Consider the following 24,814-nt stretch of genomic DNA (forward strand, 5'->3'; position numbering starts at 1 on the left):
ATCCGAACTCAGGACCTTCGGAAGAGCAGTCAGTGCTCTTACCCGCTGAGCCATCTCGCCAGCCCCGCTTTTCTCGGATTTAAATGCTTTGAAAACTTAGATGGTCTATACAGAGAAAAACCTGTTTCGAAAAACCAAAAAAAAAAAAAAAAAAAAAAAAAAAAAAAAAAAAAAAAAAAAAAATTATTTCCTATGAAATAAACTGCGTCAAATAAGTAAGAATCTGTTATATTTTTAGATAAAACTTTAACCATGTATAATTCATATGCAGTTTTGCTGATTCATCAATGTATTCATTAATGAGTAATTAAATTAAAGATACTTAGCTCAGTAAAAGGAAAGAGAAGGACTTATATTTGTTAGCCTTACAAGAGTTTTCAAATCTGTAAATTAAATTTTTAATCTTTAGATTTTGATATTAAAGCATTTACTTTGTGAGGGAGCAAGAGACTTAGATTATTTTCCATTTTACACAGAAAGTCAGAACCTTCCGCTCTTGCCCGTACCTACTGTTTTCTAGAGCCTGGTGATGATTGGTTGAACATTTGTATTAAATCAGCATTATGTTTTCTTTCAGGATTGAAAAACATTGGTTTTCGGGATAGTAAGAATCTCCAAAGGTTTCCGTTTCTAAGTGGAGCCTCAGTTCCCTTTGTCACTTTGCCACCTGATGATGGGCCAGGGGTCTTAGATCCTTGTTCATTTATGATTGACGATGATGCAGGAGAGCCTTCTGCTTCTTCCATGTTGAACCTGTGTGAAGAGTCAGGTCTTGAGGACCAGGGTGGGACTCCAGGAGATGTTTCACTGCTTCCTCAGAGTTCTACTCAAAGCAAGTGGCTGAAATATCAAAATCCATCCCAGTGCAACTCAACTGCTCTGAACAGACTTGCCAGTGACACGACAGAGGATCTCTTTGCTGAGCCCGTGTCTGGCTTGCATTTTAGCCACTCAGGTGAGAGTGGAGGTTCTGTAGACCCTGTGCGCTTGCAGATGATAAAAGGTGTGCTCTCTCAGCAGCAGCAGGGTGTTAGCAGTCAAGATTTGGCTTCCAGAAGGAAGGCTCTTTCTCTGAATTTAAATCAGACTTCCAGGACTGCGGAACCTCAGACTTTGTTAAGAAGCTCTGCCAGCGTTCACTGCAGAGTCAAAGATGTACAGGTGAGCTTTTCTCAAGTGCATTCTCACCCTGAGTTAATGTGTGGATCCCAACAGAAGAATAAGCAAAATGGCTTGGAAACAGCTTACTTTTTGATCAGATACTTATTTTTTACCCCTTTCCTAGTAGTTATGAATATTGAATTATATATTTGAAAGTCTCTGGTGCAGTACTGGCCATATAAAAGGTGTTTAATAAATTTTAGCTCTTATTTCTCTTTCTGCCATGACTTCCAGTACTGATCTCAATTGTGATTGTTTTTATTTTTGACTATGAAATCAATCTTGCCGATTGAATTATTAAAGATAAGGCACATACATCTATTACAAATCTGCTCTGAGTCATTATTATACTCATGACAGAAATAGAAATATAATGTGATCTACTTGTAGCAAAACATATTCAAAATCCTGTTAAGAGGCTGATGAAAAGAGTTAAGAGTGTTGTGTCCGTCATTCTGGCTCTATCTGGTTTCTTATTTTAGACCATAAAACAAAAACAACTTTCATGGATTCTAAAAATCACAAGTACAATTAGTATATTTCCAATGTATAGGAAATCAATTTTTTGGTTAAATAGTGACTTTTTTTTTGAGTTATAATACGTCGAATCATTCTGTTTCAGGAGATAAATAATTCTGATCTATGTTTCCCAAATGGGCAGAAAATAATGTCAGCCTATCTTCCTCAAAGGCAAGTTCACATACCTGCTGTCTTCCAGTCTCCTGCTCACTATAGGCAGGTCTTTACATCTTCCATCATAGGTATGGCTGTTATGTTTTTATTCTGGCAGAAATTACTTGGTGTGAGTATTAGAACTACAGAAATGCATAATGTTTTATGGGTTTTTAAGGAAAGTCACCTCTGGAGATTGGTTTTGCATATCTTTACGGTAGTATCTATCAGTAACTTTATTCTAATGTAAGATCAAAACAGCTTTAAAAGAGGGAAATTGTACTATTTTTTTTAAAAATTCTGGCTTTTATTTATTAAAATAGAAGCAAATGAGGCCATTACATTTAAATGGGAACTTTTAAGTATGATGAGTAATTAGGTTGAATGTTTTGAGGTATAAGAACAGAAAGTGCCTTTTGAAACATTAATTGTTATAAGTGGTAGTGGTACCTGCCTGTTACCCAGCTCATTGGAGACTGCAGGAGATTGAGAGTTTGAGACGTAGTAAACTTGTCTCAAAAACTAAAATTAAAATAAGGTAAATAAATAAATAAATGATGTGGTTGCTAAAAACAATATTTATATGTATTGGAATATTTCAGTGAGGGGTTACAGAGATGGCTCAGCTATTAAACGTGCTTTATAGGGAGTATAACAGAGTCTGGTAGACAAGGGCTTATTAATGCAGCAGTATTTTGCCTTGGATACATTATTTGGATGACTGTGAAATGGCTTGTTTTGTTGTGTCTTGTTTTTGTTCCAATTTGGCAAAATTAAGACAATGTTAAAGTACAAAAGAGATGCTAGGGAGTTGTAGTGCTGGCTCAGTAGTTACGAGCGCTCATTACTCTTTTAGAGGGCCCAGATTCAATTACTGGCACCCACATAGATGTTCATAACCATCTGTAGCTCTGACTCCAGGGGATCCAGGGAATGGCCTTTTATCTCGATGCCACTGGACACATTTGGTGTGCTTACAAACATGCAGGCTCACAAACATAAAGTAAAATAAATATTTAAATTAATTGATGTTAGAGTATTGTATTACAGTTGACTGCTAAAAGGCTACTTTCAAATTGATTAATAAACACCAATTGATACAAATATAAAATAAATGCCGGGCAGTGGTGGCACACGCCTTTAATCCCAGCACTTGGGAGGCAGAGACAGGCGGATTTCTGAGTTCCAGGCCAGCCTGGTCTACAGAGTGAGTTCCAGAACAGCCAGGGCTATACAGAGAAACCAAGTCTCGAAAAAACGAAACAAAACAAAACCCCAAATATAAAATAATTTTATATTTAATTTTCAGCTTTTTTTTTTTTTGGTAGAGCATCTGAATATATTGCTGTTTGAATTGGCACAAAGGCTGTACAAAGCACTTTCCAAAGTTGACATATCCTTTTATACATCGTCAAAAGGAGAGACAATGAAAAGTGGAAAAAATAATTCACCATCCTGCCACCATAATCAACCTGCCAAACTTGTCATGGTTAAAAAAGAAGGTCCAAATAAGGTACTGCTTTTGCTCCCTCTATATATATATAGTTTATACATAGTTTAGGTACTTGGACACTGTGACATGAGTTTTCTTTGTGGTATTAATAATCATAAACATAATACTACTTTTTAATGAAATAAATGATCTATGTTCCAGAATATAAAAATATGAATTAAAGTTAGCCTTCAAACTTTTTAGGAACTTACTGCACAGTAGTGGATGGAAACATATAGTGAAGAAAATTACACATATAAGGTAGGAAGGATATATATGCCTAAGCTACAGTATCAACACTGAGAAGTGGGATCTTATGCCTAAGGGTCTAGAAAATGCTGAAGTGAGAAAGAAAGAAATGAAGATTGAAAGTTCCTGTACCAGCACTAGACAAGGCCAAGAGAGTAGAAAACCATGGTAACCTAATGTGTATTCCTAGTATCACAAAGAGGGTGGAAAACCATGGTAACCTAATGTGTATTCCTAGTATCACAAAGAGGGTTAGCATTATGTTGATAGCTTTGACTCATTTGCAGAACTGCTTTTGCCTATAATAGCAATAAAATAATTTCTCTATTTGTATGCATCATTAGTTGAATATGTAAATTTGACCTTAAAAAGTCAAAAGCAAGTATTCATAAATAATAACATGGCCATAGATCGAAATAAGTGCCCATCAACATCTTTGTGTTGTTTTCAAGATTATTTGATAGCATGTTTGCAAGTTCATGCTATGCTTTTTGTTAAAAAGGTTAGGTTACAGAGTATAAAATACATCATTTGGTAAACTTTGTTTTAAGAAAATGTGTGTGTATGTGTGTGTGTGTGTGTATGAATGAGTATGTAGAAAGAAATACAAAAATATTGCTAGTAGTTATTTCTGGTAGATGTTAAGTTGTCTAGTGAACACTTAACTAGGGAACAGTACATTATAATTTATTGCTAATTTTCAAATACACTTTTAAAAAAATGCACATTAGTGTTTTACCTGTATGTATGTCTGTGTGAGGGTGTCAGATCCACTGGAACTGAAGTTATAGACAGTTGTAAATTGCCATGTGGGTGCTGGGAATTGAATCTCCGTACTCTTAATTACTGAGCCATCTTTCTAGCCCTTTAAATACATTTAAAAATAAAATTTATTTATTTTTATTTAATGTGTATTTGTGAATGTCTGCATATATGTGTGTCCACCTCATACATACCTAGAGCCCATAGAGGACAGGAGAGAGTGCTGGATCCTCTAAAACTGGAAATCACAGGTGATTATGGGCTGTCATGTGGTTGCTGGAAACTAGATCTGTGTCTTCTGCAGGAGCAACAAGTACTCTTAATGCTGAGCCCGCTCCCTAGCTTCTTGAATAAGTTCTGTTCTCAGAATAATACACTCTTGATGAAGAAAAAATAAATAGGAAAGTAATACTTTATAATCTTAATACATGTTTAAATTAATAAGAAAGTTTATTTCTTGGACTACCTTAATAACAGCCAGACTTTATAAATTGCTTTACAAGTATAGTGCAAAAAACAGTACACAAATAGAAATAAGTTTTTTTTTTTCACTAAGTTTTAATATGTGTAATAGGCAAGAACTTACTACTGAACCCTTAAATTCTATACATCTTCTTCCTGCTTAGGGCCGTCTCTTTTATACATGTGATAAGCCAAAAGGTAATCAATGTAAATTTTTCAAATGGCTTGAGGAAGTGACTCCAGGACAATTACCACAGAATAAGTCTCAGCCCAACATGATTTTTAATGATATTAAGAGTATTGGCTCATATTTAAGAAGTCAAAAGATACCAGTCTATGAAGAATGCCAGCTTTTGTTGAGGTATGTTTTATGGTTTCATAGCATTTCCTGTAATTATATCCTTCCTTTTTTCCTTCCTTCCTTTCTACTCATGGCTACTCACAAACCTAAGGGAAACCCCATTTTCAAGTACAGTAACAGTAGCAGTATAGGAACAAGTCATTCCCAGGCTTGAGTTAAGAGTCGATAGGATAATAGAGTGTTAGGTTTTAGAAGCAGAACTTTATAAAAATGGGCTCCTTAAAGAAGTAAAGATAGTGATAGTTTGCATGGGCATTTAATAACTTATTGAAAGCATATAGATGCCAGCTGACTCACCTCCAAACTCAGTGACAACTGTCTCTCTCTCTCCCTGCCCTGCTCTTAAATAGGTTTTCTCTATTTCTTTTTTTTTTTTCATCTTTTTTTTTTTTTGAGACAGATTTTCTCTGTGTAGCCTTGGCTATCCTTGAACTCACTCTGTAGACCAGGCTGGCCTCGAACTCAGAAATCCACCTGCCTCTGCCTCCCAAGTGCTGGGATTAAAGGCATATGCTACCACTGCTTGGCTTTTCATAATTTTTTTTAATTAGATATTTTCTTTATTTACATTTCAAATGATATCTCCTTTCTGGGTTTCCCCTCGGGGTGGGGGGGAAATCCTGTTCCCTCCCCTCTCCTGAGCATATCCTATTTCTGACTTATTCTATCAAATCTTTCTCTAATTCGTCACTTTGGTTGCCCCTCAATGAAATGGCCTTGTTTGGGACTAAAGGTGTGTATCAAAGGATTCGAGCCAGAGGGATTAAAGTTATATATTAAGGGTATGTTTACATTCCAGTCTGATCACACAGACCCAGGCCTTTGGATGTGATCAGAGCAGCCATGTTGCTGGGTTAAAATTCCTCTGCATACAGCCAAAGAAATTTACATAGTCTAGCTTTCTAAATAGTTTTGCTGTTTTGATTATCGTTAAAGCTCGTGACAGATCTGTGAGTTATTCTCTTCCTTTGGTAGAAAATGTTTATATTTTACAACATTTATGAAAGTAAATAAACATGTACAACTACAATTTTTTCCTTTACATGGTGTGTTAAGTATTAAAATAATTCTTCTTTAACATTCAAATTCATTTTTAAAAAGATTTTAATAAATTATTTATGCATATGGTATATATCAGTGTGTCTGTATGTTCATGTTTGTACTTGTAGAGGTCAGAAGAGGTTATTGAATCCGTTGGAGCTGGAGCTACCAGTGTTTGTGAGCTGCCAGGGATGAGTGGGAACTAAACTCAGGTCCTCTGACAGAGCAGAAAGTTTTCTTAACCTGAACAGTCTCTTAGGCCCTCAAGTTCACTTTTAACTTTTGTTCTTTTTTTTTATTATTATTTTTTCAGGAAAGGATTTGATATTCAGAGAAAACAGTATGGTAAACTAAAGAAGCTTACAACTGTAAGTTCTGAATTTTACAGTGAAACAAAAAGTAAGATTTATCTTAAGCTGAGTCGGAAGGAGAACTCTTCAGTTTATAATAAAGGTTGGTAGATTGGATCAAGTTCGTGATTAAGTTCTGTATAGTTGAGGATCTTGGTCAAGATGTAGCTCTGCAAACCTTGTATATCAAAAAAGAATTCCTAAAGTATCATTTATTGGTGCTATATCATGAAAGTTGTGGTATAATAGATTGTTTCTAAAAATTATACTTAAAAATTTAAAGTTTACCCAGCACTTGGGAGGCAGAGGCATGTGGATTTCTGAGTTTGAGGCCAGCCTGGTCTACACAGTGAGTTCCAAGACAGCCAGGGCTACTAAAAAAAAATTATTTATTCCAGAAGCCACTTTATTGAAAAGTTACACTAAATTCTTTGTATCATATATACAATAACATGATTTAACTCTACGATGTCCTAATGTTGAAAATAAATTGAAAATGTGATGAGTTTGTCATTACTTCTTTTATTGTCTGTCCACCACTGGATCCCAGCTTTCATAGTTTGAAGTAAATTCCTTTTAAAATAATAACCTGTAGGTTATTATAATCTTTAGTATTCAGACATTTAGGAACTTCTGTTTTATGCTTTTTCTCCTAATTGCTGGCTTTGTTGTTTTATGGGCAAAGATTATAGTTTTTATGCTAGCACTTTTTAAAATTAGTAAGAGTTTGTTTTTGTTTTAAGACAGGGTCTTGCTATACATTGAGCCCACAGTGTTCCTTTTTTAGCCTTCTGAGTCCTGCAATTACAGCATGCACCACCCCATCCAGACTTTCAAGGTTTTCTTAATGGCTTAGTGTATGAGAAATATATATTGTTGTAGCTGTTGGTTGCAGAGTTCTTTAAGCACCAGATCACACCTAGTACTGTCTGCCTAGATGTTAATTAGCTGTGGGCAATCAAGGAGGATGAGTTGAATTCTTTTATTATGGCACACATTTTTTTTTCTCATTCATTGAATCTTACAGATTAAAGCAGTTTCATCAGATATCAGAATCAGCAGTTTCATATTTTAAGTTATTACCTTCTTGGTAAATTAAAACATTTTCACTATATAAAGATTCTTCAACTACAGTACTCTTTACTTAAAATGTTTTATCAATGTAGATATGACAGGTTTATTGTTACTAATATTTACTTGATAAGTTATACTTTCCACCTATTTGTTGTTATAACTTTGTTTCTTCTATTGTAAAAATTTTACTTATAAAAATAAATAGGTAAAGCTCAATTAACTAGATTTATTATGATTGATAAACTTGTATGTTTCAATAGACTTATATTTTTGTTTATTTTACTATTTCTTATGCTTTTTTTTTCTATTTTGTTTTATTTGTTTTTGAGATAGGGTCTTACTATATATTTTTGGTTAGCCTAGAACTTGCTATGTAAACCAGGCTGACCTTGAGCTAACAGAGATCCACTTGACTCTGTCTCTGAAGTACTGGTATTAAAAGTGTGCACCACTATGCCTTCCTATACCCCTTCCCTTTTTTAATTATAAAAGAAAAAAAAATTTTGTTTGGGAGTGTTTTGCCATGTGGATACTGGAGATTGAACTGGGGCCATCTAGGGGAGTGGCCAGTGTTCTTAATGTCTGAGCTATGTCTTCATCCCACCTTTAAAAAAAAATGATTTGACTAATTTATTTTTGTGTGTATATGAGGGAGGCACACACGTGCTGTGGTACCTGTGTGAACATTAGGGGACAACTTTTAAGTTCTCCTTACCTTGTTTTGAGGAGCCTCATTTCTGCTGCTATGCTGTATATGTGAGCTTTTAACCCATTCTGTACCTGCTACCCAGAATCTGATCCCATAGGAATTCTTGGATTATAGACATAATCCACCTCACCTAGCTTTTTACTTGGGCTTTGATGACCAAACTCAGGCTGTCAGGCTTGAACAGCAAATGCTCTCACCTCTTTGCAGTTGTTGTTTGCTTGTTTTTTTGAGATGGGATTTCTTTGTGTAACTCTGGGTGTTTTGGAACTAACTCTGTAGGATAGGATAGGCTTGGACCCAGAGATCCTGCTACCTCTGCTCCACAAGGACTGCTGGGATTAAAGGTTTTATGCCATGCCCAGCAAGAGTTTGTTTTGTAACCACTTTTGCCTCTTGAGCCATCTCCTTCTCCCTTTGTCTCTTTTCTATGCTCTTTTAAAATCTGTTCTACCTCTAAAAATGGGTAGATGATGCAAGTAAGGGAAAGCATTCACATGCCTTACCAGTTTGCCCAGCCTATCCCTCACTGTCTCCTAACTGCCTCCCTCCCAGCTGATGCTATACTTAAGGTATAGTATACAGGTTAAGTTATGCTCAAAGACAAGTGAGGAGTTACTGTTGTACAGTGTCATTAAGCTGACTCTTGAGGTTGATCGGTAGTTTTATTTGTTGCAAGACTTTCTGAATGAAATAACATTATGTTGATAGGTTGAAAGAATAGGTTGAAGGTCTATTGTCTGAAAAGCTGGATTCTAAAATGCTGAGACAGCTACTTTTTGAGTGTTAACATGATACCACCAATAAACAGTTACATATCAGAGAAAGTACTTTGTGTTTTTATATTTTTTAATTATTGAAAATATTGTATAAAGTCTGGAAAGATGGTTACCATGAGGAGATGGGAGATAGAGACAGGAGAATCACCAGAAGCTTAGGCCAGATAACCTGGTGGGAAAAGTACTAAGGAGATTCTGTCTCCAACATGTTGTAAAGCAAGACCAGAACCCAAGGTTGTCTGTCCCCTGACTTCCATCCATATAGTGTGGTGCACACTCACTTGGATTCACATATATAAATGAGCATGTTCACAAGGTTGGCCCCTGACTTCTCTCCATACAGTGTGGTGCACACTCACTTGGATTCACATATGTAAACGAGCATGTTCACAATCTATACATGTTGTAGTATATATTTTTATTTATGTATATGTCAGTAGCTGTATGAGTATATGGGCATTCTGTTGTGAATTTTAGTGGTCTAATACCCAGCGTGGTGACAACAGTCAATCGTAATGTACTGTGTACTTGGAATCTGCAAAAGATGGAGATCTTAAGGGTTCTTATCATGCATACAGAAATAACCATGTTGGGAGATGGATGGTAATTAGCTTGGTCATGGGAATCATCATACAAGGTATATCAAAATTTGTTGTGGCTGGAATTGTAGTACAGCTGTAGAATGGGTACATAAAGCACTAGGTTCAATTTCTGCTACCACCCCAAACACCACATTAAACATCCTAACTAGAGTTGTTTGTTTTGCTCAAGCTTACCTCAGTAAAGCTGGAATTTAAAGATGTTTGTCCTTCCAGGTGATCTTTGGGTTATTTCAAAAACCCTAGACTTTGAACTAGATACTTTCATTGCATGCAGTGCCTTCTTTGGGCCATCTTCTGTCAATGAAGTGGAGCTGCTGCCTTTGAAAGGTTATTTCCCTTCTAATTGGCCCACCAACAGTAAGTACCATCATGCCTATCCTAATCTCTATTTAAACAGAACAACAGGCACAGGAGCCAGTAAGAGCAAGAATGATGTGTGTGAAATTGTTTACCAAAGCCAATGAAAGCATCCATCTCCGGTTTCTAATGTTGTATGCACTGTGATCTTAAAAATATGTATTGTTTCTGTTGCTGTGACAGAACACTGACCATAAGCAATGCAGGGGAGGAAAGGGTCTATTTTGGCTTACTGGCTATAGTCCATCATCAAGGGAAGCCATGGCAGGTGTTTACAACAGGAACATGGAGGCAGGAACTAAAGCAGAAGTCGTGGAGGAACACTGCTTACTGGGCTGCTCTCCATGGCTTGTTCAGACTACTTTGTTCTATAACCAGGATCACTTGCCCAGAGGTATCATTGCCCATACTGGCCTGGGCCCTTCCACTTCAATTATAAATCCAAGAAATGTCCCCACAGGCTTGCCTTTAGGATAGTCCAATGAAATGTTAGCATTCTTTCATTTGAAGTAACCTCTACCTAGCTTGTGTCAAGTTGACATAAAACTAACACATGTATGAAAATTGAATTTATAAATATTTCTACAGTTCAAGTCCTATAGGGCTAACAATATAATGAAATCGGAGAGATGAATCAGTGGTTAAGAACAATTGTTGCTCTTGCTGATGCCCAGGTTTAGACCCAGCACCCACACAGTGACTCACAATGATTAGTAATGGCAGTTATGAGGATCTAGTACCCTCTTCTGATGGTCAAGGGCCCTAGGCACACACGCAGTGTACATGTATGCAGAAAAAAAACACTTGTACACATAAAAAAATAAATCTTTACAAAAAAGAAATTTTGAACTATCATTTAGTATTTGGTTAGAATTGGATTTTATATAGTATATACTTGATTTTAAAAATATATAGACTTTAGACAGAAAACATTTTTCATAAAAGCTGGGAATCCAGCTTTTTTTTTCAGGATAAAAAATTTATTCATCTGTATATTAAATAATAAAAAAGACAGAAGCACCAACTATTTTAACATATTTAAACTTCCACTTAAGTGAGGTAGAAGTTTCTCCACTCCAGGAGATAAGACCTGGTGTGAAAATGTTACCATAGAGAGATGCTAATTATTTGGCAAATTTAGTCTTAAAAACATCTGTACATGAGTGAAAATACCTAGTAATACCCCCAAGAAGGAAACCAGGATGTTTATCAGGGTGTACCTTGTAAGCTGCCATCAATTCAGAAACCAAAGCTCCTCAGAAAAAAAATTTGTTTTATATCAAATACATCAAAAATATGCTTTATATTGAGCATATATATTTTATTTACATAAGTTCTAATTTTCTTGGTCTTTGAAAGTATATTTAGTAAACAGTACATCATTACATTGTGAAGTTCTTAGAGATTTGAGATTCTAAAGAATATGACTTTTATTTTGCGAGTACTCAATCTATTTTGAGTTCTCTTTTTAGATATACTTATTTTTTATGTGTCTGAGTGCTTTTACCTGCATGTATTTCTGTGCCACACATGAATGCCTGATCTGCAGAGGTAAGAACAGGGCATCAGAGTTCACAGATAGTTGTGGGCTGCCATGTGGTGCCATCCAGCTGTGGCTATCTGGAAGAGAAACACTCAACTGCTGAGCCGTCCTCCAGCCCTTCTTGAGAAATTTCATAAGAAAGATTAGCCATCTTATTAGTATTATTATTATTTTTTTTTTTTAGTAAAGAAATCTTTAGCTAGCCTGGATTATGTAAGACTTGTCTCAAACAGAAAGTTACAAATTTTGCTGACATTTAAAGTCCTGAGAAACTTTAGTAAATTTACTTCCGTCTATTTCTATGAATCTGGAGGTTTCTGGAGACTTCTTTATACATTTCAGTCTTTTTCTTTTTTTCTTCCTAAGATTTACTTATTTATGCATTTTATGCATTTATTTGCATGCATGCCTATATGAAAGAAGAGGGCATCATATCCCATTACAGATATAGCTGCTGGGAATTGAACTTAGGACCTCTAGAAGATCAACCAGTGCTCTTAACCATTGAACCATCTCTCCAGTCCCCAGTCTCTATTTCTTTTTTTTTTAAATATTTATTTATTCATTTTATGTTTATGAGTTTTGTAGTTGTACAGATAGTTGTGAGCCTTCATCTAATTGTTGGGAATTAACTTTTAGGACCTCTTCTCGCTCTGGTAGACCCTGCTCCAGTCAGCCCTGCTTACTCAGTCCCTGCTAGCTCCAGCCCAAAGATTTGTTTATTATTATAAATAAGTACACTGTAGCTATCTTCAGACACAGCAGGAGAGGGTCTCAGATCTCATTACTGGTAGTTGTGAGCCACTATGTGGTTGCTGGGATTTGAACTCAGGACCTTCAGAAGAGCAGTGGGTCCTCTTACCCACTGAGCCATCTCTAAAGCCCTTTTTGTTTTTGTTTTTGTTTTTGTTTTTTTTGAGACAGGGTTTCTCTGTATAGCCCTGGCTGTCCTGGAACTCACTCTGTAGATCAGGCTGGCCTCAAACTCAGAAGTCCACCTGCCTCTGCCTCCCAAGTGCTGGGATTAAAGGCGTGCACCACCACCGCCCCCCAGTCTGTATTTCTGATGGTTGAATTTGGTCTGTCATGAACTAAAGACACAGAATTTAATGATCCCACTTTTTAGTATTTCATGTTTTTAACCTTTGACCTCCCATCCCCTCCAGCTCCCTTTGTTCTGGTTGAGAGAAGATCTTGCTGTGGAGACCAGGCTAACCATGAACTCACAGAAGTCTCACTGCGTCCATTGCTGGAGTGTTAGAATTGTAGGCATGCATGACTTGCTCATTTTTTTCCCCTTATTTTTATTTATTTGCTTAGTGAGCCTGGCTGGCCTCCTACTCACAGAGATCCATCTGCCTTTGTCTACTAAGTGCTAGGATTTAAGGTGTGCTCCACTATACTCAACTGATTTTTTTTTTTTTCAGTGAATAAACTTAGTCAACCAGTATGAATCTAACTAGAGACCAGTTAACAGCCATTTCTCATGTGGACATTTCTGTTTGTTACAGACGCTTTCCTAGCAATGTTAGCAGTCTAGCTTTCTGTTTTCTATATGTTCTAATAAATGATTGACAGAGAAATACAAGAAAGTTTAAAAACTGCACAAATACTTCTCTACAGCACAAGCACTATGTTGATTAAAGAGAATTGCTGCTGCCAAGCAGTGCTCTGCACTGGCGCTGTGTTTACTGTACCGAGTTCAAGTGTGATTTCAGTTACACAGTTTATGAGCATCCACACACAAAATGAACGAGTAGAGAGCATAGTAATATAAACAGATAGATGCATAAAGACCTCTGCATGTTATTAGGACATTTAATCAGTTTGTGTTGGTTTTACTTACATCTAATATTCATTTTCTACGTCGTCTCTGTAGTTACAGTGCACGCATTATTGGTTTGTAATGCCAGCACAGAGCTGACGACTCTGCAGAACATTCAGGACTACTGTAACCCAGCTGCTCTTCCACTAATACCACACCTGTTAGCAATGTAAGTCATTTGTAATCTTTGCATCATTGATATCATTGTGGCAGCCTAGTTTCTTTCTGTTGTTTGATAAACACTATAATCAGAAGCAACTTAGGAGGAAAAGGTTTATTTCATCTTACAGCTTAGAGTTTATCTCAAAGGGAACTCTGCAGAAACCTGGAGGCAAGGCCTGAAGTAGAGACCATAGAGGAACACTGCTTACTGGCTTATTCAGTCTACTTTTTTTATGCAACCTAGAACCCCCTTGCCTAGGGGTTGCACCACCTACAGTGGGCTGGACCCTCCCACATCAATAATTAATCAAGAACATGCCCCACAGATTTTCCCATGAACCAATGTGATAGAGGCATTTTCTTAATTGAGAGTCCCTCTTCTCAGATGCCATCTTGTATCAAACAAATAAAAAATTTATCAGCTCAAGTAGTAACTGAAAGTGCAATAACAATAGTAAATATATTTTACCAACAAAAGTTTAATTGCCTTTTAAATTTGGAGATTACTGTATATTAGAAATTAAGCATAAAACAGACGTGGCTCATTGGTAGAATGCTATGAGCATGTATGAGGGTCTGGTTTGATCCTCAGCATAAAAATAAATAAATAAATAACATTTATAAAAGGAAAGAAAAAATATATGTATTACTTCCTTTTCACCGGTTTATTTGTTGTCATTCACCAGTTCTGACCAGTTCTGAAATTAATTCATTTTATTGAGGGGGTATCTTTTAAAAGGATCATTATAGTACCTTTTTAAAAAAACCTAATGTGTTATAGAACTCTCTCTTTTTTTAAGGAAAAGTTTATTTATTTATTGTTTTGTTTTGTTTTGTTTTAATGTATGAGTACTCTGTCTGAATATACTTCTGTTTACCAGAAGAGGGCGTCAAACTCCTTTATAGGCGGTTATGAACCACCATGTGGTTGATGGGAATTGAACTCAGGACCTCTGGAAGAGCAGCCAGTGCTCTTAACCACTGAGGCATCTCTCCAGCCTCATTGTGCAAAATTTCATTCATCTGTATGGATTTTTACTGTGAATGGGTGTTCAGCCTGCATGTATGTATGTTCATCATTTGTGTGTCTGGTATCTGGGAGTCCAGAAAAGTGATTGGATTCCCTGGAAGTGTTGTTACAGTCAGTTGTGAGCTGCCATGTGGGCTCTGAAATTGAATCTGGGTGCCCTGGAAGTACAACCAGTGCTTTTACCTGATGAGCTTTCTCTCCAGCCCCTTATCCGCATCTTAATGCTGCATAATACTTAACATTCAAAAGAATGATTTTATAGTGTAGATGTTGATAATTATTTTCATCCTAATTACCTGTATTTCACTTTTCAATTTCTCTTAACACCAAAGCTCTTTTTTTAAAAAGTGGGAAATGGGGCTAGGCTACAGCTCATTCTGTCCCATCCACGAGGCCCTAGGTTACATCTCCAATACCATGTTAACCAACTGTGGTAATATACTCCTGTAGTCTTACTTAGTACTGCGGAGGTGGGACAGGAGAATCGTGAGTTCTAATTCATCTTCAGCTACTTAGGGAGTTCCAGGTTAAGGATATACATGAGACATCCTGTCTTACTAAGTCAATGAATGAATTAAAATAACTGGGAAGTGGATTTATACTTAATACATTAAAATGAGAAAAGTGTGTTTTCTTGCACTGGGCATTGAACCCCATTCATGCTAAACAAGTTCTCTACCACTGAGCAACCTTTCCAGCTCCTACCTTCCAATTTGGATACCTGTCTTGCAGCATTACCCTTTTCTTTAAATAACAGTAAAATCCATTTCCCTATTGTAAGTTGTCTGTAGCATCAGCTATGTTAATTATCTAAAACCTACTACCTATTAATACCATGAATTTGTGGGAACATTTCAGTATTTATATATCTCTATTTGGGATAATTCTTTTGGTGTAAAGAGTATATAAATTAATGTGTAAAAACTACTTTAACTCATGCCAGCGGATAGTGGGTAGTTTGTAACTATTAGTTCTCTTGAACCCTCCGGATTAAAGCCTATTCATTTGTTACCTCCAAATTTTTTTTTTTCCTGAGGATTGTAAAGTGAAAGCTAAGTCATGAATAAGTCCATTCATACATTTCAAAAGTCCTAACTGTTTCTGGTGTTCTTTTTTACCAGGTCTCAGTCTGCTACAGTTAGCAGTAAAAATGTCAGTAAAAGAAACTTTATCCCACCAGCCATTATAAGCACTAAAACAAAAACTGAACTCCTCCACGCAGGAGCAACTTTGCAGTTAGCTAGGGAGTTGATTAACATACACAGGCTGAACAAGGACCAAGCTACAGCACTAATTCAAATAGCTCAAATGATGGCATCCCAAGAAAGTGAAGATGCACTGGAGACCTTCAGCCACTCCCTGCCTATCACAGTCATTCATGGTAAGAGACGTTGTAGAGTATGTAAACATGTATAGGTAATTCTGCTCTTTTGTGGTTTTCTAGTGGGTAGGGATGTAGCATCCTGAATCAGAACTCTGCTTTCACATCCTGGCTCCATCATTTTCTAGCTGTGTGATCTTGGTAGGTGACTTATTTCCTAGCTTTGATTTCTGTAAATCAAAGTAGCATTAAAAGTAGCACACACCTCATGTGATTAGATGTGTAAATGATTTAGGGGGTGCACACACATGGCCTCAGGAACGTTTGCATCTCACCTTCTCCTTTCTTGTATAGACCCATGTTGTTTTCTGAGACATGCACTCTGATAAGTTAGTCCTGGTATTTAAAATCAGTATGGCGCCAGGCAGTGATGGCACACACCTTTGATCCCAGCACTTGGGAGGCAGAGACAGGTGGATTTCTGAGTTTGAGGCCAGCCTGGTCTACAGAGTGAGTTCCAGGATAGCCAGGGTTATACAGAGAAACCCTGTCTCAAAAACCAAAAAGAAATAAAAATAAATAAAATAAAATAAAATCCAGTATGTCTGCTTGCCAACTTCAAGAGAAATTTAAAATTTTTAGCTATAAGAGAGGTACGATTTATCCTTTTTTGAGACAATATAAGCCTGACTGTCCTGGAATTCACTGTGTAGATCAGATTGTCCTTGAACTCCCAGAGGTCCACACACCTTTGCCTTCCCCTGAACCTCCTTTCTTGCCTTCTTGCTGTGGGAATTTCTGAAAGTGCTTTCAAAATGCTTAGCTAACTTTCTCTAGACTGTTGGGTATGTGAGTCTGGGAGGCTTAGTTCTGTTCTCTCTCTCTCTTTTTCTCTCTCTCTCTTTCTCTCTCTCTTTCTTTTCCTCCCTTCCTCCCTCCCTTCCTCCCTCTTCCCCTCCCTCTCTCCTTCCTCCTCTCTTTCTCTCTTTTTTCTACCTTCTTCTCTCCTTCTTTTTCTCTCTCCCTCCTTCCCCCCCCCCCATCAAAACCCTCCACCTCACTGGAGAGATGGCTCAGTGGTTAAGATCACTGACTGCTCTTCCCAAGGTCATGAGTTCAAATCCCAGCAACCACATGGTGGCTCACAAACATTTATAATGAGATCTGATGCCCTCTTCTGATGTGTCTGAAGACAGCTATAGTATACGTATATATAATAAATATTTAAAAAAAAAAACCAAACCCCTCCACCTTTCTGCCCTCCCAGTCCCACCCTCTCACCTCCCTTCCTTTCTTTTCCCTTCTTCCACTGTCCCCACTCCATCTGCCCTGGCATATTGAGTTGAATCAGGGCTAAGTACATCATCATCTGCCCACTGAGGCCAGGCAGGGCAGCCCCGCTAGGGGAAAAGGAATGCAAAGGCAGCAACAGAGTCCGAGTCAGAGACAGCCCTGCTGCAAATGCTGGGGACCCACATGCAGACCAGGCTGCACATCTGCTTCATACGTGTAGGGGATTGTTTGGTTTTGTTGGGTTTTTTTGTGGGGGAGGTTTCAAGACAGGGTCTCTCTGTATAGTCCTGGCTGTCCTGGAACTCACTCTGTAGACCAGGCTGGCCTCGAACTCAGAAATCTGCCTGCTTCTGCCTCCCAAGTGCTGAGATTAAAGGTGTGCGCCACACCACCCAGCTTGCTATTTTTTTTTTTTAACAGAAAGCCTTTCCATCCAACAAGGCCACAATGAGTAGTCTTCCTCCACTGCTTTCCTAACAATGTTACCTGCTATCATTATCTCTTTACCTATGATTTATCCTGTTGACTCTAGCTTTGTCTGTTTATTCTCTTGTGTTTCACAGAGTGGATGGACACTCTGACTTTTGAATATATTAACTAATTAACTGAAGGTGGGTGAGAGAAAATACGCTTGTACATTTATAAAAGTTTTTATGATGTCTTAGGTGTTTTTGGAGCAGGCAAAAGCTATTTGCTGGCTGTGGTGATTCTGTTTTTGGTAGAGCTGTTTGAAAAGTGTGACTCTGGAACAGTTGGCAATGCAAGGCCGTGGAAAGTCCTCATTTCCTCCTCCACTAACGTAGCTGTTGACAGAGTGCTTCTTGGGTAAGTATGACAAGTGGACATAAGTAACTGTGTCCAGTGTCTGTACATACACTTGCTGCCTGATGACAGTGCAAGGCTGTCGCTTCTGACCCAAGAGCTATGATGTAGTAATAGTCTAACTTCTTAACTAGTGATTGCTCATTTATCCGACAGTTTGGATAAAGATGGAATAACTCTATAAAATTCAAGTTTGGCCAAGAACATGTAGGGTTGGCAGTGTGTTGCTGCGGGGCAGGGAAGTCTGTTGTGAGCCCTGAGCATTCCTTTGAAAGGCATTTCTTGGGGTTGTGTCTTTGACTGATGGGGTACTGCCTTCCTCTGGAACTACAAGGAGGCTTGCCCGCTGCTTGTTATTGAAAGTAGTAAGTTCCAGCTTCATTGCTCCGTGGCTTTACAGCTGAGGCACTGCACTGCAGGCATCAGCTAGGACGCTCTGCTGAGGACTCACGCACCATGGGCCTTATGCTGTTTCTTCTCAGGACTGAATTTATTATCATAGAAATAGGCTAAACTGGTTTGCCCCAGAAGTGGCCACTCAGAATGGCCATTGTATGTCATTCTCTTGCTTATGCACCTGTGTAAGCACATTCACATAGCAGACAATGAAAGTTATGTCTTTATTTTAATAAGAGGGATACAAAGAACACAATAGCAATATACTCTAAGTAAGTACAAAAAATTTTTAATTTACTCTGTGTATGTATATGTGCATGGTGGAAGTGCACACCTTTACATGTGTAGGATCAGAGAAGAATATCATGTCCTATGTTATCAATATGCCTATTACTCTGAGACACAGTTTCTCTCTGATCCTGGATCTAGCCTCTGTCCCTCATAGTGATAGATTATAGGTGACTGTATGACTATAGTAGTTTTTGTCTAGATTGTCTAGGTTGTTTTTTTTTTTTAATTGCAAATAAGAACTGCTGACATGGATGAACAGGTAAAGGCATTGGCTGCCAAGCCTTTGGATGCTCACGTGTGCCCAAATTGGCACGGCACACACACACACACACACACAGTAAGTAAGTATAGTTTCTAAATGCCAAGGAAATACAGAATACTTACCAATAATTCAGTATTTATCTGAATTTCCACATACGCAACAGCTATATCTTTAAAAATCCATGATTATTTATGAATCTTGCTTTTTGTTTAATCTCTCTGTGTATGTGTGCATGCATGTGCATGCGTGCCACAGCGTACATGTGGAGGTCAGAGGACAACTTCGGGTGCTTGCTCCAGTTCCAGGATAGGATCTGGTCTCTCCTGGCTTTTTTGGGAACCAGATACATCCTTGGAACACATACGTACTTTCAAGTAAAACACTCATACATAAAATAAAAAGAAATTTTTTAAAAAAATCTTTAAAAAATTTTATTTGCCAAGTCTAATATACAAGACTTTAATCCCAATACCTAGGAGACAGAGGGAGATGGGTCTCTGTAAGCTGCAGTCTTGTTATTTTGTGTATAAGCATGATGTATGTTAGGCACCCATGCTGTATCACCTATCTAGCAGTAAGAGACATACCATGATGTCGGCTTTCTTCCACTACCTCACATATGCTTCAGAGATAGACTTCAGGCTTCCCTGCTTTCCTGGCAAGGGCCTTTAATCTGCTGAGCCATTTCCCCAGACATCAAAATTAACCCTTTTCATCAAATTAATGTTGATGCTAGAAAATATTTGCGCTAGAGAGATGGATTAGCAGTTAAGAACAGGTACAGTTATTCCAGAGAGCTGATGCTTGTTTCTTAGCACCTATGTCAGGAGCCCAGCTTCAGGGAACCCAACATCTCTGGCCTCCATGTGCCTGCACTTATTCACATACAGATGCATACATATATCTAATTAAAATAAGGCTGAAATACTTTGAAGTAAATATGTATATTATGTATTTTATATTTCTTCATGGATTTATTTTCATGTACATTTGTTTTCTAAACATGGAATTCAATAACACAACATTATATGCTGTTTCATTGCTTGCTTTTTAAAAGAAAATTTTAATTAAAAAAATTTGTTTGCTTTTTTTCTTGTGGCAGAGTGTCATGTCCTTCAGAGTTAACCAACTGTGTAAGCAAGGATGACCCTCCTGCCTCTACCTGCTAAGGCCTAGGAGGTCAGCCTTATACCATCATACCCAGCTTATATCTAATTTTTTTTTAACTTAAAGATTATTTTGGACTGGAGATGTAGCTCAGTCCACTGACCTGACATGTATCATGCACATGCGCGCGCACACACACACACACACACACACACACATTCTTACTCCTGGGTTTCCTGGAACTTACTTTGTAGAATAGGCTGGCTTTGAATGAAGAGACTGACTTATTTTTGCCTCCTAAGTGCAGGGATTAAAGGTGTGAGGCACAATGCACAGTGACTTTTATAATTATAGTCAGTGATTTGCTTATGTATTATCCAAGTGATTTTAATCAGTACATTCCAAAATTTTATCAGTGTAAATAATATTTATGAATATAAATTTTAGGCATAAGTATATCTATCTTTGAAAATTTACTTTTAAAATAGCTTTTTAAATACTGTGTGTGAGAAAGACAAAAACATACACAGAGAAGGATAGAGAAAGACAGACAGACTGTGAGCACACCTATTCCACAGTGCATGCATGGAGGTGTGAGAACAATGTTGAGAAGTTGGTTCTATCCTTCCTCCATTGGTTCTGTGGATCAAACTCAGGTTGTCAGGCTTATGTAGCAAGCTCTATTACCTGCTAAGCCAGTTTTCAAGCTTAGGAAAATGTTTTAAGCTAGGGTAAAATTTAGAAACATTTTTAAACTTCATGTTACATTTTGTAAAATTATTGGAAAAATTTTGCTGTTGTTCACTCATCAGAAGTCTAAGAGTGACTAAGGAGCATTTATTTTTTATCCAAGATAATGAGGAATTACCTGGGACTTAATAGAAAGAATGGACTTAGATTATTTAGCCTGAGCTGAAAACTTACATGAGACTGCTAGAAAACATGTGTTGAAAGGCTAGACTGAAAAGGGTAGGTAAATATTGGATAGATACTAAAACCACTTAGGAACTATAGGGACTCTGCCTCCCCCTCCTGTGTGTGTGTGTGTGTGTGTGTGTGTATGTGTGTGTGTGTGTGTGTGTGTGTATGTGTGTGTGTGTGTGTGTTGTAAAAGTACTTTTTATTTTCCTGTAGTAACCGTCATCTCCGAGGCTTATTGTATCAGTCTGCTAACTGAGGCCTAGTCATGGAAGCTTTTAGCCTTCACACAATCTTATCTAGACTAGAATGTTTTCAGCCTTTGAAACTGAAATAAGCTCATCTTTTCGTATTCTTTCTGAACTCTGACTGGCTGGATCAATTCAGCTGTTCTAGTTCAAATTCCTCTCCAAGCTGACTGATTCAATCTTGCTTCTCTCTTGGCCTCTGGCTTTTTGCTCTGCTTGGCCTAAAACTAACTTTGGCAATCTGTCCTAATCCTCTGGCTCCTCATTCTCTGGCTCATTTTATCTTGGCCTGTGTCTAGCTTGTTCTTTCTCTGCAACCTGTCTCTGTACACCTGTCCTGGTAAAGCTGCTTCCTCCCCTCTCCCTCTCCCTCCCCCTCTCCCTCTCTCTCTGTCGGTCTCTCTATCTCCTTAAGTAGCTTCCCTTTTCTCTATTCTCATGAGAATTGGGCATATTTTATTATGTCAAATCTTTCTCTGATTTTTGTCACTTTGTGAGGAAAGTGGTAAGAGATCACTTTCAAATATGAGTGCTTCCTTCTACAAACTAACTTTACCTTCATTGTTTGGAATTAAAGGTGTGTGCTAAGGGCTGAGTCACACCACAACTAGAAACAGGTATTTTCAATAAATACACAATCTTAGGGTTCACAGTATGATCAAATGTCCTGGAACAAATGTGTGCATACATGCATGTGTGTGTGTGTGTGTGTGTGTGCAGTGTTAGGGATTGAACCTGCAGTTTTGTGCATGCTAAATGAGTGTTCTACCACTAGATTATACTCACAGCTATTTTAGAAGGCTGTTTAATGCTTGAATCTCTACAAAGGACCAGAGAAATACCAATCTGTAAGTAAGATAGATGCCTCAACAGCAAATAGGCTGGATCCTTCCATTTCTTCAGAATGGAATAACATTCTGTTTTGTTTTGTTTTGTTTTGAGACAGGATTTCTCTGTATAGCCCTGGCTGTCCTGGAACTCACTCTGTAGACCAGGCTGGCCTTGAACTCAGAAATCCGCCTGCCTCTGCCTCCCAAGTGCTGGGATTAAAGGCGTGCTCCACCACCGCCCAGCAGAATAACATTCTTGTGCATTGGAGCAAACAATGTCTACTGTGATGCTCACAATAAGACTTTTTGTTTTTTGTTTTGTTTTTTGAGACAGGGGTAGGGTTAGGGGAAAAAAAGTATGGATACATATAATAACCAGTCCCCTCTAGTATCAGTGGTCTGAGAATACTTCCCCTACCATGTTATTGATTTAACAAACTTGCATTGAAAAATGAGCACTAGCTATTTCCGATGGAGAAGTAGCTCACTTTTCTCTAAATTGAAGTCCATTGGTTACTTCTCTCTTAACCTGGCAAAATAACTTAAGGTGGGAAATGTTTATCATAGTTCACATCCACAGTACAAGGTCTCATGCTAGGGAAGCCATGGTGGCAGAAGCATGAGGCAGATGATCCACCCACTCACAGGAAACAGAACTACATTGCTTTTACTTTGAGCCTAAATTCATATTGAATCATGTGATTCTAAAATACAGCCCTAATCAAAAATAATTATGATAATAATATACCTGAACATGTTTGTGCATGTCTGTATGTCCAGCACTTAGTAGACTGAAGCAAGAGCATTGGGAGTTTAAGAAAGTCTGGGCTATAGACTGGCACACTGTCTCTTAAAGGAAAACTTACAGGAATATCAATCATACATGAAACTGTGTTTATACTCTGTAAGTAAGGAGAGTCTGTTTTGTCTTGTTTTCTTTAAGGCTTCTCAGTCTTGGATTTGAAAAGTTTATCAGAGTTGGAAGTGTTAGGAAGATTGCCAAGCCAGTTTTACCTTACAGCTTGCATGCTGGCTCAGACAATGAAAGTGAACAATTGAAGGAACTCCACGCACTGATGAAAGAAGAACTGACTCCTGTAGAAAGAGTTTATGTCAGAAAAAGTATCGAGCAGCATAAGCTGGGGACCAATAGAGTCATGCTGAAGCAGGTGAGGTGAAATTGCATCAGGTTCTTCCCGATGAGTATGTTGTGCTCAGATGCTCTTTAGCTGTGGTGATGGTTCTTCCACTCAACAGGTTGTGTGCTCTGTGCATCCTTGCCAACTCTACCCACTGCATGTTACATTTGCTACAAACATTTTCCAAGATGTGACTGTCAGTTTCCATCAACCTGTGCAGGTCTTGTCTGCTGGACCTAGGATCTGAGGACCTGAGAGGATGGGTGGGCCTAGCGTCTGAGGCCGTAGACAGCCTTACCTCAGTTTCAGTATACCTTCATATACGAATGTAACAAAGGAAGCAGTGATCCAAGGAAGGCTGTTGAGTTCTGAAAAGCATAATTAGAAAAGCATGTAAATAAATACCTGTAAGCACATACTAAAATTAACAGAGCAGCCCTTTTCCAGAACTGTCTTAGCACAGACAAATTGAAACACAACTGCCTGAAATGAACTATAGATTCTATGTAGGAAAACATGAAAGCAAGACAGAGGCCATATTTAGATATAGGATACACTGACTAGATTGAGTTCTATTGCTGTGTTCTGACATTCAACAATAGTAAGCATGTCTTATAAATTGAATGTAAATGTCACAGGAGGCATGAAACACATCTAAGAACAGTTCTGGGAACAAACTGCACCTGTGGTAAAGACCCTCTCCCTTTCTCCTGGAGCCTCTCTCACCATTCCCAAGGCATTGTTCACCATGGTCATTCCTTTGACTGTCTCCCCAGTGATGAACACATCTTATTATCATGCCTGCAGCATTCTTTCTTCTGCCTTTACATTGACACTTGAAGAAGAGATTGGGGAGCTTTGAATAGATTCTTGGTAAAACCCGTAAAATTACTTGTATTCTAGGAGAAAGAAAGAAAAAAGTTTTTATTCTGGGTAAAATATTAGAGTGAAAATTTGTCGTTGATGCTGTCTTAGAAAGCTAGGGTTGTCAGGGTCTGTCTGTGCCTAAGAATCCAGGTAGCACTCCACTCCCTCCCGACACCGGGTGCCAGGTGCCCAAACTATAACAGAAGTACTGTCCCCTTGGTGAAGGGGACAATGCAGAAGCTTTATCTTATGAAAGTGGTGCCCAAGGAACAGAAAAGTTGTGAAGAAAGAAAAGAGTGTGACACCTTGTCTTGGTCAACTGTTGCTGAAATGAGATTACTGACCTACAAAATCTCAGGGCAGCTTGTGCCTGCTGGTCCGCAGCTGCGTGTCTCAGCTTAGACTGTGAGCCAGTCCTGCCCTCAAGAGTCCTTCCCACAGCATATTCAAAATCCCTGTATGCAGGAGGGCAGGCTAGACCTTTAAAGCTTCTGTTCATGCTCTGTCCCCTAATATTCTACTTGCTTGAACTCATCAGGCATGTGGCCAAGCCCACATCCGTGAGGCAAGGAGACATCTTCCACCTGCCTCTCTGGTGGAAAATCACTGCAAAATCACACTGCACATGGGGTGGGTGGATATGTCTTAAAAACCTTACAGGGAAAGAAAAGCAAGAACTAATGAGTAGTATG

The 24,814-nt window shown here is 38.1% G+C and overlaps 1 protein-coding gene across 4 annotated transcripts in view; it reads left to right on the forward strand.

Moving 5' to 3' along the window:
• The window catches only part of Zgrf1 (zinc finger GRF-type containing 1), a 71,593-nt gene that overhangs the window by 33,334 nt on the left and 13,445 nt on the right, over positions 1–24,814 (forward strand). For all 4 annotated transcript variants that reach the window (XM_031375441.1, XM_031375442.1, XM_031375443.1 and 1 more), the window contains 10 exons: positions 578–1,161; positions 1,784–1,922; positions 3,162–3,346; positions 4,963–5,159; positions 6,514–6,653; positions 9,925–10,068; positions 13,491–13,605; positions 15,750–16,009; positions 17,908–18,067; positions 23,060–23,285. In XM_031375441.1, the coding sequence (XP_031231301.1) occupies positions 578–1,161; positions 1,784–1,922; positions 3,162–3,346; positions 4,963–5,159; positions 6,514–6,653; positions 9,925–10,068; positions 13,491–13,605; positions 15,750–16,009; positions 17,908–18,067; positions 23,060–23,285 (2,150 nt within the window). The remainder of the gene's footprint in view (positions 1–577; positions 1,162–1,783; positions 1,923–3,161; positions 3,347–4,962; positions 5,160–6,513; positions 6,654–9,924; positions 10,069–13,490; positions 13,606–15,749; positions 16,010–17,907; positions 18,068–23,059; positions 23,286–24,814) is intronic.

The sequence above is a fragment of the Mastomys coucha genome, unplaced genomic scaffold, assembly GCF_008632895.1.
Source record: "Mastomys coucha isolate ucsf_1 unplaced genomic scaffold, UCSF_Mcou_1 pScaffold16, whole genome shotgun sequence".
In the NCBI taxonomy this organism is placed as follows: Eukaryota; Metazoa; Chordata; class Mammalia; order Rodentia; family Muridae; genus Mastomys; species Mastomys coucha.